The following is a 16,959-nucleotide window of genomic DNA, read 5'->3' as shown; positions in this document are numbered from 1 at the left end:
TACTGTGTATGACTGTGTGTACGTGACAAATAAAATTTGAATTTGAATTTGAATTATTAAAATCAAAGGATTTATATCCAATTCGCTATTTTAAATGCAAGCGATACATTTCACATCGCTGTGGTGTCATAGAATTGTGTAAATAGTTTTCTTACCATTACTTAAAGCCACAGCTTTAAAACTGAAGGTTAGTTGTCTCGTAGCATTTGGTCACATACCGATTTCATGGTGTAGTCTTTGGTTGACAACATGGTAACTGTGCCAACCTGCAGGTTGAAGAAGTATGTGAAGCACTGATGTACTACTGATGTACTAGTAGTCACAGTTAGAGTGTATCTCCTGTCAGAATCAGCTTTATTGGCTGAAAACCACAACGGCAATGGATAAAATTGCGAATTTGGGACTTTCCAAAGTAGTGGGTCGTGCTTTGGTGAGTACATCCATCTTTTATTTTACTGCAGCTAGTCATGTATTCAGTTACTGTTCATGCAAAAGCCCTGTGTCATATTACATTAATATACTTTATTAAATAATAAAAAATAATTTTCAAAAAAACAATAAGATTGCAAAAATTTGCAATAAGGCTTTAAGTACTGGTGTGTTAGGTAGGTATGCAAAACAAGCCATATTTTATGTGCAATTTCAAAGAGAGACCTAGAGAACAAAACAAAGACCAAGGGAACGTCAGGGTTCTCTCTCAATCTGAAGGCTGTTCTCAGCTTTATTTTAAACTGTCACCAAAAATATTTTACTTCTGAGAATTTATGACAAATATCTCTGCAACAGATAAAAAAAAGTTTAAAAATACAGTGAAGATAATGAGGCTCAAATGGTTCGTTTAAAGAAAGCATGATGCTTTACAACCTTCCTAATAACCATGAAAAAACACAGGAGTTTGTAGCAGTCAGTTCCTCTCCCAATCTTGCTTGCTGGCGGCCAGAGCCTCTCCCAGCGCTCTGATGAAGCGATGGACATCACTGAAGGAGTTGTACATTGGCACCGGAGCAACTCGCAGCACGGTGGGCTCCCTCATGTCACACTATGAGACAGGAAATGACAAAAGAGTTCAAAATTGTTCAGGTGGTCATTTTTTGAAGCACAAGGAATTAAAGTGCCAAAAACTGGAGCTCCTCCAATGGCCACTGTAGGCAAGTTACAAAAGCGAGCATGTCCCTATAGTTGTTTTTATGAAGTTAGTTGCTAAGATCCTCCACCAGTCTGTGCTCTGGTTTTAGTGAGTTAAATGCTAATGTTTTATTTGTATGTACTTGGCACTAATGATCAGGTATCGGTTTATAAAAACAAGCTGAATTCACAAACTTTGGACACTTCTGGCTCCAAAAAAGAAAACAAATACAAAACTGAACTGGCTAAGATGCCAAATACGTGACCAACCCCTTTTCTAAACTTTTGATGATAACAACACAGAACTTAAAAAGACAAAATTTACATTTGATGTTAAAATTAATTACATTCTTGTATTTTTACCTGATTAGGCTTGTACTAGAAACAGATATCGGGGTTTATACTCACAGCGACGCCCCTCTTCTCCAGCTCCTCGAAGACTCTTTTGACGGGAACAGAGAAGGAGAGCGAAAGCTGGCAGCCTCTCTGCTGAGGGTCCGACGGTGTGATGATGTGGACGTGAGGTTTGTGAGGCTGAGCCGGGTCCTTAGTGTAGTAGTGCTTAATCAGATACTCCAGGTAGCCTGTCAGTAGGAGGGACTTCTTGCGCAGAGCCTGCATGGTGGTCATGTTAAACACCTGGCAAGATTTAAATCGTGTATGAGGAAAGAAAATGAAAAATAGATGTTACTTCAGGCAAATGTTTTTTTTTTTCGTGTACAAGACTATGCTGATATATTAAGGAAGCCTGAAAACAGCATTTTTCCCTTCCATAAGACATGATTTTAGATTACTCTCTCAAATTTTAAAAAAGGAATTTTCTCAATTTTTCAGTTATTTCCATAAGTTTGAGCAATTAAGGCGAGATAATAACCCAAATTTTGAACTTATGTATGGCAAAAAATGCTTGTTTTCAGTGGCAGAAACAAGTTTCCATAATAAATAATAAACTGCTGAAATAAGCAAACACTAAATAACCATTAAATAGACATGTACAACAATTAAACAATGAAAGAGATGAATAATGAACACATATAGTTTTTTCAAGCTGTGTATTCAACTTGTAATCGACTACAGGCACTATTAGCATCACTGTTTGATAAACACTTACTTACAGATATGCATGACAACAATTCCAGTTACCCCAAAGTGTCAGTGCACTACATACATACATTACATACACGTAATGACAAAAACATACACATAACACTTGTAATGTTAATAACGGACATGTAACTTCAATAACCTGCACATAACACACATGTAATGTCAATGGTTTGCATATAATGTCCACAACATACGTGTAATTTCAATGGCGCGCATATATTGTACACGTAATATGGTTGTCGTTTTGAGATCATTTACTACACAAACTACATATAATTTGTAACGATTCACAATTCCCGAACACTAAATAGATGCTAATAATCCTTGAACCCTAGCAAGCTTATGAAATACGTTTCATTCAGGTTGATTAACATGTCTAGAAGGAGTACCTCCAGACTGGCCTGCAGTGGACAGACCAGCAGGATTGGTTGGTTCGACAGCCTGAAGCCGCTCACTCCAGGCTGCAGCTCCATCACTAAAAACAGAAGGAAAAAGTCAAGAACCCTTTCAAAGCTTCAGGATCCATTCAGTTCATTCAGAGCCTGAGAGGTGTGCTCTTTACACTCTAAACATAAAGGTCTCCAAATAGGCAGAACTGCAGGTGTAATGTTCACATGAGACCACAAGATGGAAGCAAATAGCAACTCTAAAAGCACACAGCAGGCTTGAGAGAGGTACTGAGGAGGCAGAGGTCAGTGAGGAATCTGTGATGAGTTTTACCGTTAGTCATCTGAAACCGAGACTTCAGGTCATGTCCCCACCATCCCATCAGCCTGAAGGACACGGGAACAGAGAGCTGTGTTACTTTATTTAATCCAATCTTTAATCCTATGTCTATTAACGTATTTTGACTAATTTAAGAGAAAGATACTTGAGTTTGATATATTTTATCATTTGATATTAGTTTCACTATCCTAGATGTCCCACATCTGGCCGTGACTGACTCAAGGTGTCACTTGCCAGTGCTGTGACTGAACCAAGAGTGTCAAAATTAGGCCAAGGATATCTGGGATACCCTACCAACAAAAATCCCCACCAGCTAAAATGTCTGTGAGGAATGTTTCTTACGTTGGTTTGATGGTATGTTTGTGTTTCTCATGGATAAACGCCCCAGCGAGACCACCAGCACCTGAGTTTATATACTGCAAACAAAAAAGCCACAGTCATCACAAAGCATTTCTCATTTATACTTTTATCTGATAATTGTACTGAAATCGCCTGCAGTTCATTAACAGGGCAGTTAGTGAGCAAGGTAGTCCTCAGTAAGCTGGAGTGAATGGTGATAAGGAGATAAGTATTTACCGCTGCCTTTATGATACATGAATAAAAAAGTCTGTGAAATTTGTCTGAAATTAAGATAATCTCGGACATTTTCACATGCCCCGTTCTGTCCTTTTAGGCTGTTCGCTCTGCTCTTACATCAATTTCTCTTTCAAACTGTCCTGGATTACATGTGAAGGATTATGGCAGTTAACAAGCAGTTTTCAGTTTAAATGATCCATAGTTTTCAGCGATGGCGCTAAGGTAGATGTAACATCACTGCTGCACAGAGATCAGAAAGTAGCACTACAGAAGTTATTGAATGGGAGATCAGCTGAATTACCTAAGGCTTTTGATCTTTAAAGGCCCCTTCCATTGGTTTTTGATAAAGACATCCCCCATGGTCATTCATAAACCAAAATAAATAAGTAATAAACTGTTAAATGACAGGTAGTTCCAGTTTTTTCAGTATCTGTTATAGAATTGCATGATTTCTTACTCTTGAGTTCAGAAAAATCTAACCCTGATAGGTTTGTGTGCTTAATTTCTCTCATGAGCTGCTTTGTGCATCCTGGCAAAACAAAGAAATATTCTGTATATTAACAACAAAACTTTGATTTTATAATAATTACATAATTACAGGACAGTGTGGACAATGAGACACCAGAAATTTTCTGTAATTCATTTCTTAAACTTTAAGCCCAAAGAGTCATGCTGCCACACTTCTTTCCTTTACTACAGCACCATTTCTTTATCAAATAGAAAAACAGATCTATTGTTGAAGTTCTTTTTCTTACATTAAAATATCTCAGGGATTAAATGGGAGTTTTGCTGGTCCGGCTCACTTGAGATCAAAGTGAACTGTATGTGAGCCACGATGTAAAATGAGTTTGACACCCTGGTATAAGCGTCTAAAATCGGAACTGGTTGTGTTGTCTCAACCTTTGCCAGAAAGAACATTAATATTCCTCAGAAAGGACATTTGTCCTACAGCTCCACAGAGTCTCATTCACTCTGGACTGTGTCTGGATGAAACAGTGAGCAGGACTTTAGAAGTCTCCTGTCAGCTGACCTTGTAGGAGCACCAGCAGGCGAAGTCGACACCCCAGTCGTGCAGTTCCAACTCGACGTTTCCTGCCGCGTGGGCGCAGTCGAAGCCGACATAACAGCCCTGACAGACAAACAGAGGACACAGTAACAACTTAATATACAGCACAAAGCAAAAGTCTCGAGAAGGCCCTGATTAATTTTTCTTTTGCTTCCAAGATAACAGACTTTCTTCACATTTTTGTAAGTGGTCTTGAGCAATAGCTTTCCAGGACTTCTAGAGACTTCTAAGTTTTCTTTGGACATTGACTCTTTCCACAATTCAAGGAAACATTTGGTCAGGCCGGAAAGTTTCACAACTGAAGAGTTGCATCAAAAAATATGGGATTTATTGCAAATAACACCAATATTTCATAAAATGATGGCGAGATGCGGTGAAAATTTGAGATGAAAATGGGTAAAAGATTTGGGTGTAAACACACAATTGGAAAAAGGGAATAGCGTTGTTGTTAACGTTGGTCAGTCAGAGTCACAGTGGGCAAAACTCACTCAGTTAAAAAATTGTGCATCAGTATTATTGTTGGCCCATCAAACTTCGCACAGTGGGTGTGATACCCACCAACTCTAGCTGGAAATGCAGATCTGCGATTGGTACTTTTCTCCATCTGTTCTGTTCTTTTGAACTTTTTTGGAAATAAATAATGAAAGCACCGGGAGAAATCATATACATGCTTCTTTATGTAAGTGTCAACTCTCATTTAAGTAATACAAGAAAATCGGAAAGTTCTGTTGACTGGAAGGCCTCATTGAAACATCATTAAAGACTTTTATCTGAGTATTTTTTGCTTACAGTGGTTTCTCTTTTTGCTAGGCCCCCCTTTGTTTTACAAGAAAATCTGTAGCTTTACTGTATAAAGAGCTAACATCTCCAAAATTTCAGGAGTAGTTAGTCATTATAAGACGTGTTTGTGAACTAATCAAGAATGTGGGATACTGTTTGTCCGTGATTTGGACAGCCCAGCGCGTGTTCCCGATGCAGGGGAAACAAACTCTGCCGGGGAGACCTACCTTGGCACTTGTGCAGGTAAAGCCAAAGGCAAGATATGCTTCACCATATTTTCAAGTCTTTGGCTTGGAAGGGAGTTGGTTTGGAAACATATTTGGCGATGCTTCATCTTCTGCTTTGCGTTTGTGTGGGAGCCCCGTCAAAAACTTGTCCATTGTGCTAGCAGTGTTCAAGCATTTTTTTTTTATTCATACTGCGCCCCCCAGTAATGTGCCCCCCACTTTGGGAACCACTGGGTTACAGTATCCTCTCCTCACCTTCCTCTGGCCAGCCTCAGTGATGCAGGCCATGTCGAACAGCTGGCCGGTGTAATACTGAACCCCGCTAAACATTACCACTGCGATAGAGTCGCCCTGCTTCTCGATCACCTCCAGGATGTCCTCGGTTTTCAGGGTCTCTTCTCCCTGAACACACAGAAAGTGCTCAGCATTGTCATTTAAACGGTGTTTAGTTTCTAACTGACACAGAGCTACAGACACGTTTGTTCATATAACAGCATGAAATGCACTCAATAGGTCGGCAACTGCTCTTCATCTTTGAAAGTTAAGATGCTGTGAAAGTTTTAGTAGTGATATGCTAACACGTGACGTGAAGTAGATGACCTGAGGATTTGCTTTGGGGAGGAAAACTATCCATCAATTGTTCCTCCATGGAGAAATTAGTTTAGATAAAAGTGTGCAGTGTGTTACCGGCTTGGGTGACAGCAACAGCATGCTGTCCTTAGGATCGAGTCCTCGCAGACGGATCTGCGACTCCACAGCGTACTGAGGAAAGAGATTCAAGAAGGACACTGAAGATTTAACCCTCCTGTTATATTGCAAGTCAAATTGAACCATTTTAAATTGTAAAAATCTAAAATAAATAGTTTAAAGTATTTTTTCAGTATGAAACTTCTTGTGCTTGGCTTCATAAAGGTAATCAACATATAAAATAAAAATTGTGCATTTTCACATATGTACAACCCATGTGTTACCCACATGTCCCAGGACAAGTGGGTAGGACAGGAACCTTTTATGGGCAGCATGTGATGCAAACACCAGCTATACACTGAACATGCAGGTTAACACTGGGAAGCTGGCTGGAAGAGCCCCAGAGAAGAATCATGTCACAAAGGTTGTGCTTGATATGGCACAAGGTCTCAGGGGCACAACATAACCTGTGACTACAACTTGGTTCAGGAGCTTCTAAAGAGAAAGCTCACAATGGTTAGAACAGTCCGAAAGAACAGAACTCTCTGCTGAGCTGCTGAAAACCAAGAACAGGGCCCCTCAGTCTTCCATATTTGCCTTCACAGACACTATAGCCCTGATACCTTATTGCCACCAAAAGGGGAAAAAAGTTGTGCTCATGAGCACTTTGTACAAAAATGCTGAAATCAGCACACGAGAGGACCAGAAATGACTCTAGACTGCAGTGCCACCAAAGGGTGGGTTGACAACTTGGACAAAGTCACAGGGTCCTACAGCACCAAGTGAATGACTGCACGCTGGCCACTTGTCATCTTTTACAACATCGATGTATCAGCCTACAACACATTTGTCATTTGGGCGGAGATCTTTCCTGAGTGATGAAATGTCCCTCATGTGCTGTGTAGACACATGCACCTTGTTCATTTCCACCTATTAATTTTTGTGTATTTCTGGTTCTAAACACTGGATAGTGTTTACTATTGCAACATGTAACGACATGTCACTTGTGTGCTGTGGAGACTCACAGACACACACACTGTGTTCATATTGCTATCCCTTATTTTGTTCTTTTGTTCTTTTGTTTCTTTCTAGAGTTTACTTTCAGTACAAATCCTCTTGAGTCATTAGTCTTGATTTTAAGTCAGTTTGACCCAGAACAGAAGAGATGTCACATGTTACTTTCTCTACATCACTACATACAAAGAAAAAAAATGTAAATTATAAAACAAAATTTTAAAATAATCAATGTCATGTAAAACTATTGTGTTTTATATGCAGGTCTTTCTAATGTGCATTAAAAATGTTTTAAAATGCATTTTTTATGAAAAACAAGTGAATTACCCTCACTGAACCACGATCTGTGAGAGGTAAAAATAAACACCATTTACACCAATTATTGTTTGAAATGGTTAGTAATGGAGTTAATAATCAGGTATAAACATAGTAAACATGCCCTGGGTCAAGTTGACCTACAAACAGTGTTCCTGAGAAACGAACATAACAGGGCGGTTAATGACCAACTTGAACTGAGGAGACAAGAGATTATTTACACCATAGACAAGTAAGAGAAACACTGAGTGCAGGAAAAGACTCCGTTTAAGCCCTTTTAGGACCCTTTAGGTCCAGTCTGCATGCAAAAGTATTGATGGGCAAGATACTGAACCCCAAGTTCCTCTCTGATGCATCCATTAGATTATGAATGTTAGATAGAAAACACCTAGCTGTAGAAAACATGTGCTGGTATGGCATATTGCATAAAGCACTTTGAGTAGAAAGTTGAGTGGAAAAGTGCTGTATGAGAACCAGTCCATATGTTCAACTATAAATAAAATATGGGTTTATGAGATTTGCAAATCCCTGCATTCTGTTTTTATTCATATTTTACACAGCTTTTTCAGAATTGGTATTGTACTTAACAAACATAGGGTCAAGGGTATCTCTAATGTACACTCTGGACAGATCTCAAAAACCTTCCTCCTTCAATTAATGTCAGTTCTTTGGGCTAGAAATGTTTCTCGAGTGTTAAAACTGGTGCGAAACACAAGATCAGACCCCAACTAATCATCCAGTGAAGTTTAATTTTTCTTTTGAGTTAGACAAAACTAGTAAAGCTGAATTCATGGATCAGGGAAAGAAAAATCCCCAAAGGGAGGATTTGAGAGAAAAATGTGATCATGTGTGGATGTACTCACGTGATCAGATGGAAAGGCCTTGTCCTCTAGAAGGATTTTGTGTCGAGTTTTAGTGGGTTTGTAGAAGGAAAGCTGCCGAATAATTGAAGGACATTACTGTTCAGTTTGAAAGTTGTTGAACTATGTGTGTTATGTTTGTATATCTCATCATTTAAATGGGGTGAAACAGTAAGTGATTGTATCATACCAGCAGAAGATGTAAATTTACTGTCAGACCATTCATCAGTGCCACTTCCTCAGTTTTAGCTCCTGTCAAAAACAAAAGAAGAAAGACAATATGAGTCATGTTCTTAATTAATATGTGAATGTTTGAGAAATTTCCCCAAGGCTTTCATTTCATTTCAGTAACAGCAGAAATGAGGAAATCCAGGTTATTTAAAGCATAGTAGCTTTTGTTGAAACCTTCAGTTCACAAAATGGTCAAACTATCCGGTCGTTAAGTGATGACGTGACAAATCCTACTTCCGGGCCTAAAGTAGTCTGCGTTTAATATGGCTTTTGTGTTGTTAACATGTTTAATGTTATGTATTTTCTTCTATTTAATCTCAAAAAGCTCCTAAAACAGTCAGTGATCACTGTTGACCTCCCTCGGCTTTTATTACGCTAATCATTTATTTAAGCTCAGTTTTTAAAACCTTAGGATGTAACTACAGCCCAGCCCATGCAGCAGTATATGAATGACTAACCTCGTATTGTGGATGGATTATCTCAGTTGTTCTCCTGGCTGAAGTTTGGTCCTTTTACAGCATCCTGCCATGCGATTACATTTGTTCCTGACCACCGAGAACACTCACGTTAACTTTTATCGAGTGGAAAAAAAGTTAGCTTGTTTATATTATGCTAACATAGCTGTGTTGCTAGCGGTCACGTAGCACATCATTATATACCAGCTAGCCAAACTTCAGTAACCCTACAAACGTCACTGCTGTTTAGTTTTCAGTCTTCATTTATGTTGGAAGTGAAAGCAGAGCTGTACGTTTTAATTTGTTTCCAAAACCCCGCAGTCAGGACATGCTATATTGTATTTAGATAGAAGCTAGCGAGCTAACTTCCTGCTAACTTCTAACTCCGTTAAATGTCATAAATTCCGTTTTCATGGATGCCTGGATGTTAAACTCAATTGTTACACCTGGTAGAGCAGAACGCTGATCATTTTATTAAAGATGAAAGACTTTAGACAGTTTTTCAACTCTCAGTAATGACATAGTGATTGTTTGATATATGGACCTGCAGCAAGTTTAGGCCCAGACACGGTTAGTGACGTCAGACTTAACGACCGGATAGTCATCTTTATCTGAAGGACTCAAATGATCACATGTATTCTTGTCATTGTCTTCCTCATCCAGAACTTGTGAATGAAATCACAGATGGACTTTGCACTCTTCAAAACAGGCCTGGATGGAAAAGTGCAGTGACTACCAGCTAAGGTAAATGGGACAGACTGTTTTAAAACTACAGCTGTGTGTGAGCATCACAGAAGAACACACAAATGTGAAACTCTAGATTGAACCACCCAACACTTAGCTCAAGTTAAAATGGAAGCTTTAGAAAACATTTTTATTAGGACCACTATGAGTATTTTCAGTGAAAAGGAGACTTATTTCCAACTAAAATCGTTGGAAATAACCATCTTTCCTTTGGCAGGTTCTGCTCTTGATCCTCTCAAGTCCTTTCAAAGACGCAGAAATGACTGTTGAACAAAACAGAGCAAATTGGGAAAAATAGTCGTGGGTGTAAAGCTACTTGCAGAAGAGCTCCAACGGTGGGCAGGCTAAAGCAGCTTAGGTCCTAGTCACACGGGCCTAGAGACTTGTCAGTGACCATCTTTGAAACCCCTGGTTGCTAGGAAAAAACGTTATTCCTCAGCTGTTTGCTGGCTGTTGCTGTGAAAGTATTTGCTAAAGCTGCAATCACACAGGCCTATAGACCAGTTTGTGAACCCCTGGTAACCACCAGTTGCTAGGGCAATATGTGTACCCCATGACCGTGGTAGCTTGCATGGATGATGGCAAGTTGTCTGCAAATTATGGTCTTCCATAATTTCCTTAGGGATTAACAAAGTACTCTGATTCTAAATTTACTCAACGGTATCAAAACTGTGAGAAGTGCAGTGCTAGAAAGTTCCCAAACTCCTTCAAAAACGCCAATTGCCTTTTGGGTTTTCTTAATCAGTCAACTGTTACAGCCATTGTCAGACTAGTTCAGGTGAGCCAAAATTTGCAGCTTTGGAAAACATCGTGTTCTCCAAAAATCCTGACCTACTTTAGAGGGACCAGCCAAGTGTCAGTGTTTCTTACCTACAACTTTGGCCATCAGTTCCTCAATGTTGTTTTCAGCCCATGCCCAAGGTCTCGCACCCATTGTGTGTCCATGGATAGCACTGTAAAAGAATACATCAATACATGCCACTGTGCCTCATCCTTTGGTTAAATATCAAATGTAAGCATTAACATACATCTTGGCCCACGTGTCCAGTTCCTCTTCCAGGTACTTCTTGACATTTTTAGGCTGCAGCCCCAACGAGTTGCCCGAAAAGTAGATGCAGTCCTTGGCACCATTGACCAGTGAGAGATCAGCTAAAGAAACATCAACAGAATTAAACAACTGCTAATAACAAATATTCTTCTCCATCAACCTTAATGAAACATTTTTCACTCACAAGGCGGCAGCTCTGTAATTTTCGGCACCAGAAATTCCTCCCTGAAGTGTCGCAGTTTGTCATGTTTATCGAAGTAAGCAGCCACTTCTGCAGAGGTTGGACTGCAGCCCAGAGAGTCAGACACTCGTTTCACAGTTTCGCTGGGAGTCGAGCCGTCAAACTCATCCATTGTGGAGGGATCGGTGGGCTGCTGACCTGCAGGAAAAGCATCAGTTAGGGAAGACATTTTATCTTTATTAGGAATAGGGTTGCAGTCTCTGGGTGCGTAGACTTCCAGATCTGTTTTTTAGGTGTTTACTGACATTGTCTGACCTTCCTCCCCTTAAAGCTAAAAGTCTGCCTTCAGGGTTTAATTTAAAATCCTCTGTGGTGGTGTTACAGATACATGTAAAGGAACAACAACAAAAAAAACAACAAAAACCCAAGTCTGGTGTTTCTGGTAGTTAAGCTCACATGTAGACAGACACTGTGTGATTCCTTGTTTGACCAAATGTCCCGAAAACAGCACTAACTCTAAGGGCAAGTTAAAGTTTAGTCACAGGTCTCTTAGTTAAACATCATCTGTGGTCTGAAATACACCCAAAGTAAACTTTAAGTGTTCTTAGCAGAACAGGTCGTTTGTTTTGTTTTTTCTTAGAGCTCATGTCAAAGGTCCAGGTGCAAACTTTAGGATTCGTCCACCTTTATAGGGGCTTATTATTAGCTACTCTTTAGAGTGGCTAGTAATAAAGGAATAAACTGTTTCAAGGGTCCTTTTTTTTTTTTTTTAGATCTGATTGCTGTAGAATTGTGTAAAGATACAAATTAGTTTGGGTTGTCCTATAATCACAACACTGTTACTCTGGAAAGATTCATTATCCACATGGGATCATTTGTGTTGTAAAGGACATTTTCAGTCTTTCTTTTAAATCTCTTTCTCTGCATCATTTTAATATCATACGAACCCCAAACCTGTTCTGTTGAAATGTGAATGTTATGTTTTAGTCATTGGTCTGATTGGTTATTTACCTTTGTACACCTCTATATTCAATGCACATGCTACAAGTGACTGACGCTGGCCAAGGCAGGGCTGCTGGCATGCTGGATTCAATTCTGAGCTGTTCCTGCAGCCATTAGAGTACCGTCTCTGATCTGACTGCTCTTAGTGGAAATCTGACTGGACAGAGGCACTGAGATGAGGTGCTGCAACCTAGTGCCATTCTTGCAGCAGCACTCCACCCTGTCTGTACCTACCCCCACATATCCTCTGGATTCTGGGCATATCCAGACATTTCCCTGGCCTAAATTTAGCCCCAATATGTCTCCTATGGAACACAACGGGGTTATGCTGGGTTAATGTGTGACCACTGGCCAGTAATGGAGAGTCAACAGCAGATCAGGACAGAAGATCCATGCAAAGACTGGTGACTACTTGCACATCCACGAAGCAACCATATTAAATGTTGTATGTTCATATTTTAAAGTGTTGGTCTGTCAAATCAATTTAAAATACAAACTCGTATTTCCTTCTGTTTTTCTCTTTGTTTTCCTCTGTCTATAATCAACATCCATCAGCTGAATCACTAAGATCTTTTCAGAGGGCTTGTCTGCAATATCCTCCTAAGCTAACATAGACAGAGACTTTTGATCAAAGCTGAGATCATTAGGCTCCAAGAGTCCTCAAAAGAACAAACTAGACAATATATAGAAAGAAATTTAATTTTTGATTTTCCAGAGTTGGTTTCTTCATTTTTAAACCACAAATTTTTAAAAAACCTTTACCAGGATTTTTCTGTAACATGACATTCTGCAAGATTAGTACACCCAAACACCTTTAAAATGTTTTGTTTCACACTGTCTAAGCACAAGGCAGCTTCCTTTTAATATGCCTGATAAGTCTCTGCGTTCCTTATCAATAACACTGCAGTTCTTTTACAATTAAACACTGAGTTTAGAGGCTTTTCTGCTGACAATTGTTCTTGTTAAAGCATTGCATGCCTCATTATTTATTCATTCTGCTGTAAAGTGGAAGTTTTCGAGCTCTGAAAGCTGTAACTCACAGTTGGATCAGTTGGTCTGCAGATGAGCTTCCTCTATGCATTCAGCAGTCAGACTGAGTGAATCGTGTCCTCTGCAAACGCTCTTTGAGCTCTTTGTTTGCACTATCAGGTTAATCATTGTTTTCATGAACTATGACACATACTCAAACACGCTCTTTAATATCCTGTCATAAGTTCGCCTGTGCGCACACACACAAGGCAGAGCAGGAAAGACTTCCTCATTTTGTGGTTTCTGTTTCATGTATGAAAATGGAACAAACTTACAGAGCGAAGTTCCACGTGAAAACAGAGCTGGCCATGTGATCAAAAGACGTTATTCTGTAGCTGCATCAGTGTCCGCTCTTCTGCTTTGAGACTTTCCAACGGATGCTAAGCCAGGCTGTGTGAGGATTTACTCCCATCCAGCGCCGGAATCAAACTGTAAACATTCCTTTATTGATTTTGTGTCCATGCAAAAAAAGATTTTTTTTTTATTTCTTCCTTCAGCATGCTCTCAAACTGCTGATTTATACAAGTATAAACACCACCAAGTTTGACTTGAGTTGCACGGTGATGAGCTGGAGGCTGTCATTCCTTTTCTTTCAGGCTTCTGCCATTTGTCCACTAGATGGCAGCAAATCATTATTAACAATATGTCCCATGTCTGGTCCATTCCCTTCAAACTCTGACAGTGGTGAAAGTTTAGTCACAGGTCTCTTAGTTTGGCTACAGCAGCGTCCTTCACAGCCACTGTATTCAAATATGGTGGAGCAACGTGGCTGCTTCCACAAAGTGCAAACCTGCTCCTGTGTATTATTCATACATTGATTATAAGTATTATGAGAACTCAGTTGTTGGGAGACATCATTAAACATTAATCTGTGTGTATATCTGAGTACAGAATTACTGACTGTACCTTTAAGATGCCATAAACCATTTTTAAAAAGTGTGTGTGTGTGTGTGTGTGTGTGTGTGTGTGTGTGTGTGTGTGTGTGTGTGTGTGTGTGTGTGTGTGTGTGTGTGTGTGAGTTCAAAACTTCTGCTTTTCTTTATGCTGCCTCAGGCCAATGTTGTGCAGTGTTGGGAATTTTTCCAAACATGCTTGCTACCACTGTTTTTGAATGTTATCGCGTGCATGTAAAAACTATAAACTCTTTTAAAGTTTTATTGGTTTTAACGAATTTTGATAGAATAAAATGGACACAAGATTTTTGTCTGGGAGAAAGGAGCAGACAAATCCCCTCTGAAAGTGAGGACAGTGAGCAGAAGTGAAAAAGCAATCAGGGTTTTAATTACTGATTCTCTGGCTTTGTTAACTAAATCAAATCCGTTGACTGATTTTCTGTAACAGACATTCTGCCAGCATGTTCAGAAGTCTTTCAAATGATAGATTCATTGAGCAGAAGGAGTTTTTTAAACATCTCTTATAGGCACTACACTAGTCAAAGTCACCTTGCAGTGGCCCGTGTGTCACAGGAAGGGTGCTGGCTGGACAACACTAAGTCATGTTTTAAAGGTGTTAAGTTGTACACCTCTGTTTCACTGCAAGACGCAACTTTATTCTTGAATCAAATCCAACATGTGAAGATGTTTGAGGTGGGTTTTTCCTTTTCACCTAACAATCAGTTGGTACTTTTAGAAGATTTCATGATTTTGTACACCTTGTCAATACTGGCGTGAATTTTCCGTCAGAACTGTTTTAATTCTTCATTATAGATTCAATGAGGTGCTGGAAAACACTTTAGAGATTTTGTCTCTAATTATGTGATGACATTACAAAGTTGCTGCATATTTGTCAGCTGCACATCAATCATATGAATCTCCTTTTCCACTCCCAGATGTGCTGTATTGGATTGAGATCTGGTGACTGTGGAGTACAGGAAGCAGCCATCAGAAGATGGGTACACTGTAGTCACAAAGGTATTGACATGCCCCTTCTGAGCCTGGCTCTACTGGAGGTTTCCTCCTGTTAAAAGGGAAAAAGGGTCTGAACTGTTGATGCAAGGCAGGATGGATCTATGCTTTCATGTTGTTTACATCAGCGGTCCCCAACCTTTTTTGCGCCACAGACCGGTTTAATGTCAGACAATATTTTTCACGGACTGGCCTTTAAGGTGTTGCAGATAAATACAACAAAATAAAATGATACGACCAAGAAAAAACCTGTGGTGTTTTGTAAATATAATAATAAACACGAATTCACTGTGTAATTGTGTAACTTTATTAGCAGCGTCCTCCTGAAATGTGCCAACAACAATGAGAGTAACATCCTCCTCTCTGTCCCTTAATGCGCTCTGGTCGCTATGGTAATGCGTAAATATTTCTTGCAAAACAAGACACACAACTACAACACGGGAAAAGACCCAGGGAAACTGAGTTAACGATAAAAACCCTGAAAACCATACATTTCACAACCGAGCCCCAACTCTCGTAGGCCGGTACCAAACGACTCACGGACCGGTACTGCTCCATGCCCCAGGGGTTGGGGACCACTGATTTACACCAAATTCTGACCTACCACACAAATATTACACCAGAAATCAAGACTCATTAGGCGAGGCAACGCTTTTCAATCTTCTATTATCCAGTTTTGGTCAGCCTGTGTGAATTATAGCCTCAATTTCCTGTTTTTAGCTGACAGGAGTGGCACCCAGCTTGCTCTTCTGCTGTTATTGAGATGCTCTTCTGCGCTGGTTTTAACAAGTGTTATTTAAGTTACCTGTTATTTAAGCAGTCTAGCCATTCTCCTCCAACATATCCAAGGCAATTTCTCCCACAGAACTGCTGTTCACTGGGTAGGTTCTCTCTTTCAGATCATTCCCTGTAAACTCTGGAGATAGCTGTATGGGAAAATTCCAGCAGATCAGTAGTTTCTGAAATACTCAGACCAACAACCATGACACGGTCAAAGTCACCTAAATCACTTAACATTGTATCCTTGAAAATCTGTTACAATCTCTTGGCGGCTTAAAAATCACATCAGTTCAACTCAGACAACACCTATCTCAAGCTGATTGACCTCTGACCTGAGATGCTGAACAATAACTTTCTAGTTGTGATCGTTTCCCCCAGCGCTACAATGAAACGCTTTAGAAAACGAGCTCCTCATTTGTGTTTCCCACAAGGGCTGGAGGCAATAATTGCCAATTAGCTTGTCGTAACTCCTCTAACAGATGTAAACAAAGCAATCAGTGATCACATTTTCCTCTCACTGCGCTCTTAAAAATGATGTAAAGCTTTTGATTCTTTCCCCAACAGAAAAGATGTAATCTGGTGTGAAAAACATGCCATGTTTAGAAGTAGCCAAGCTTGAGTTTATAAAAGTCAGACTAAGATGACTTACCAAACAAAAACTGTGTACAGTATGTTTGACAACATGCTGTACACAGTGATATTACTGGTACTTTAAATGTACTTATGTCCTATCTTGTTTTAAAAATACATAAAGACCTGTAAAAAAATACCTATAACAGAATTTGAAGAAAGCACTGAGACGTCTTCATGTCTAAAACATCTACGTGCTGCAAATTAGTGCCAGGCTGCACTTTTATGCAATACCAATTTTTGCCACAAGATGGTGCAGCGACTTACTGTTGTATTTATTTAATCAGGCAAGTCGCTGGAAGGCGAAAGAAAACATCAACTGGTCGTACTATGGAAGATTTTTTTGGGCACTGGAAAAAAAAAGTCATCCATAGCTCAGAATTTCAAATTAATGAGTCAAAATTTCGACTTATTGCCACCAATCAGATGAATAAATGTATATTATTTCCTTTTTTTTTTTTTTATATATTAT

At 39.5% G+C, this 16,959-nt stretch overlaps 1 protein-coding gene across 1 annotated transcript; it reads right to left on the bottom strand.

The window, feature by feature from the left end:
- Positions 1–586: 586 nt before the first annotated feature.
- Positions 587–13,320, bottom strand: kynu (kynureninase). The gene is made up of 14 exons (XM_085399061.1): positions 13,185–13,320; positions 11,146–11,340; positions 10,942–11,062; positions 10,784–10,866; positions 8,674–8,735; positions 8,487–8,558; positions 6,295–6,369; positions 5,863–6,009; positions 4,565–4,663; positions 3,301–3,374; positions 2,953–3,005; positions 2,622–2,707; positions 1,534–1,764; positions 587–1,039 (listed from the first exon to the last, which is right to left on the bottom strand). The coding sequence occupies exons 2-14, from the start codon at positions 11,312–11,314 to the stop codon at positions 905–907; spliced, it is 1,407 nt and encodes a 468-aa protein (XP_085255187.1). The 5' UTR covers positions 11,315–11,340; positions 13,185–13,320; the 3' UTR covers positions 587–904.
- Positions 13,321–16,959: the final 3,639 nt, after the last annotated feature.

Source organism: Rhamphochromis longiceps, linkage group LG23 (assembly GCF_057381845.1).
Source record: "Rhamphochromis longiceps isolate RC_006_pf linkage group LG23, R_longiceps_female_GT1.1, whole genome shotgun sequence".
Taxonomy (NCBI): domain Eukaryota; kingdom Metazoa; phylum Chordata; class Actinopteri; order Cichliformes; family Cichlidae; genus Rhamphochromis; species Rhamphochromis longiceps.
Note: the sequence above shows the minus strand (reverse complement) of the source record. Positions and strands in the feature narration are given on the sequence as shown.

Coding starts and splice junctions, on each gene's coding strand:
- kynu (XM_085399061.1), bottom strand. CDS start 11,314: ATGGATGAGTTTGACGGCTCGACTCCCAGCGAAACTGTGAAACGAGTG. Junction 8,559..8,673: donor TAAATTTACATCTTCTGCTG/GTATGATACAAT, acceptor ATTATTCGGCAG/CTTTCCTTCTACAAACCCAC. Junction 6,370..8,486: donor AGGCCTTTCCATCTGATCAC/GTGAGTACATCC, acceptor CTCTTTCCTCAG/TACGCTGTGGAGTCGCAGAT.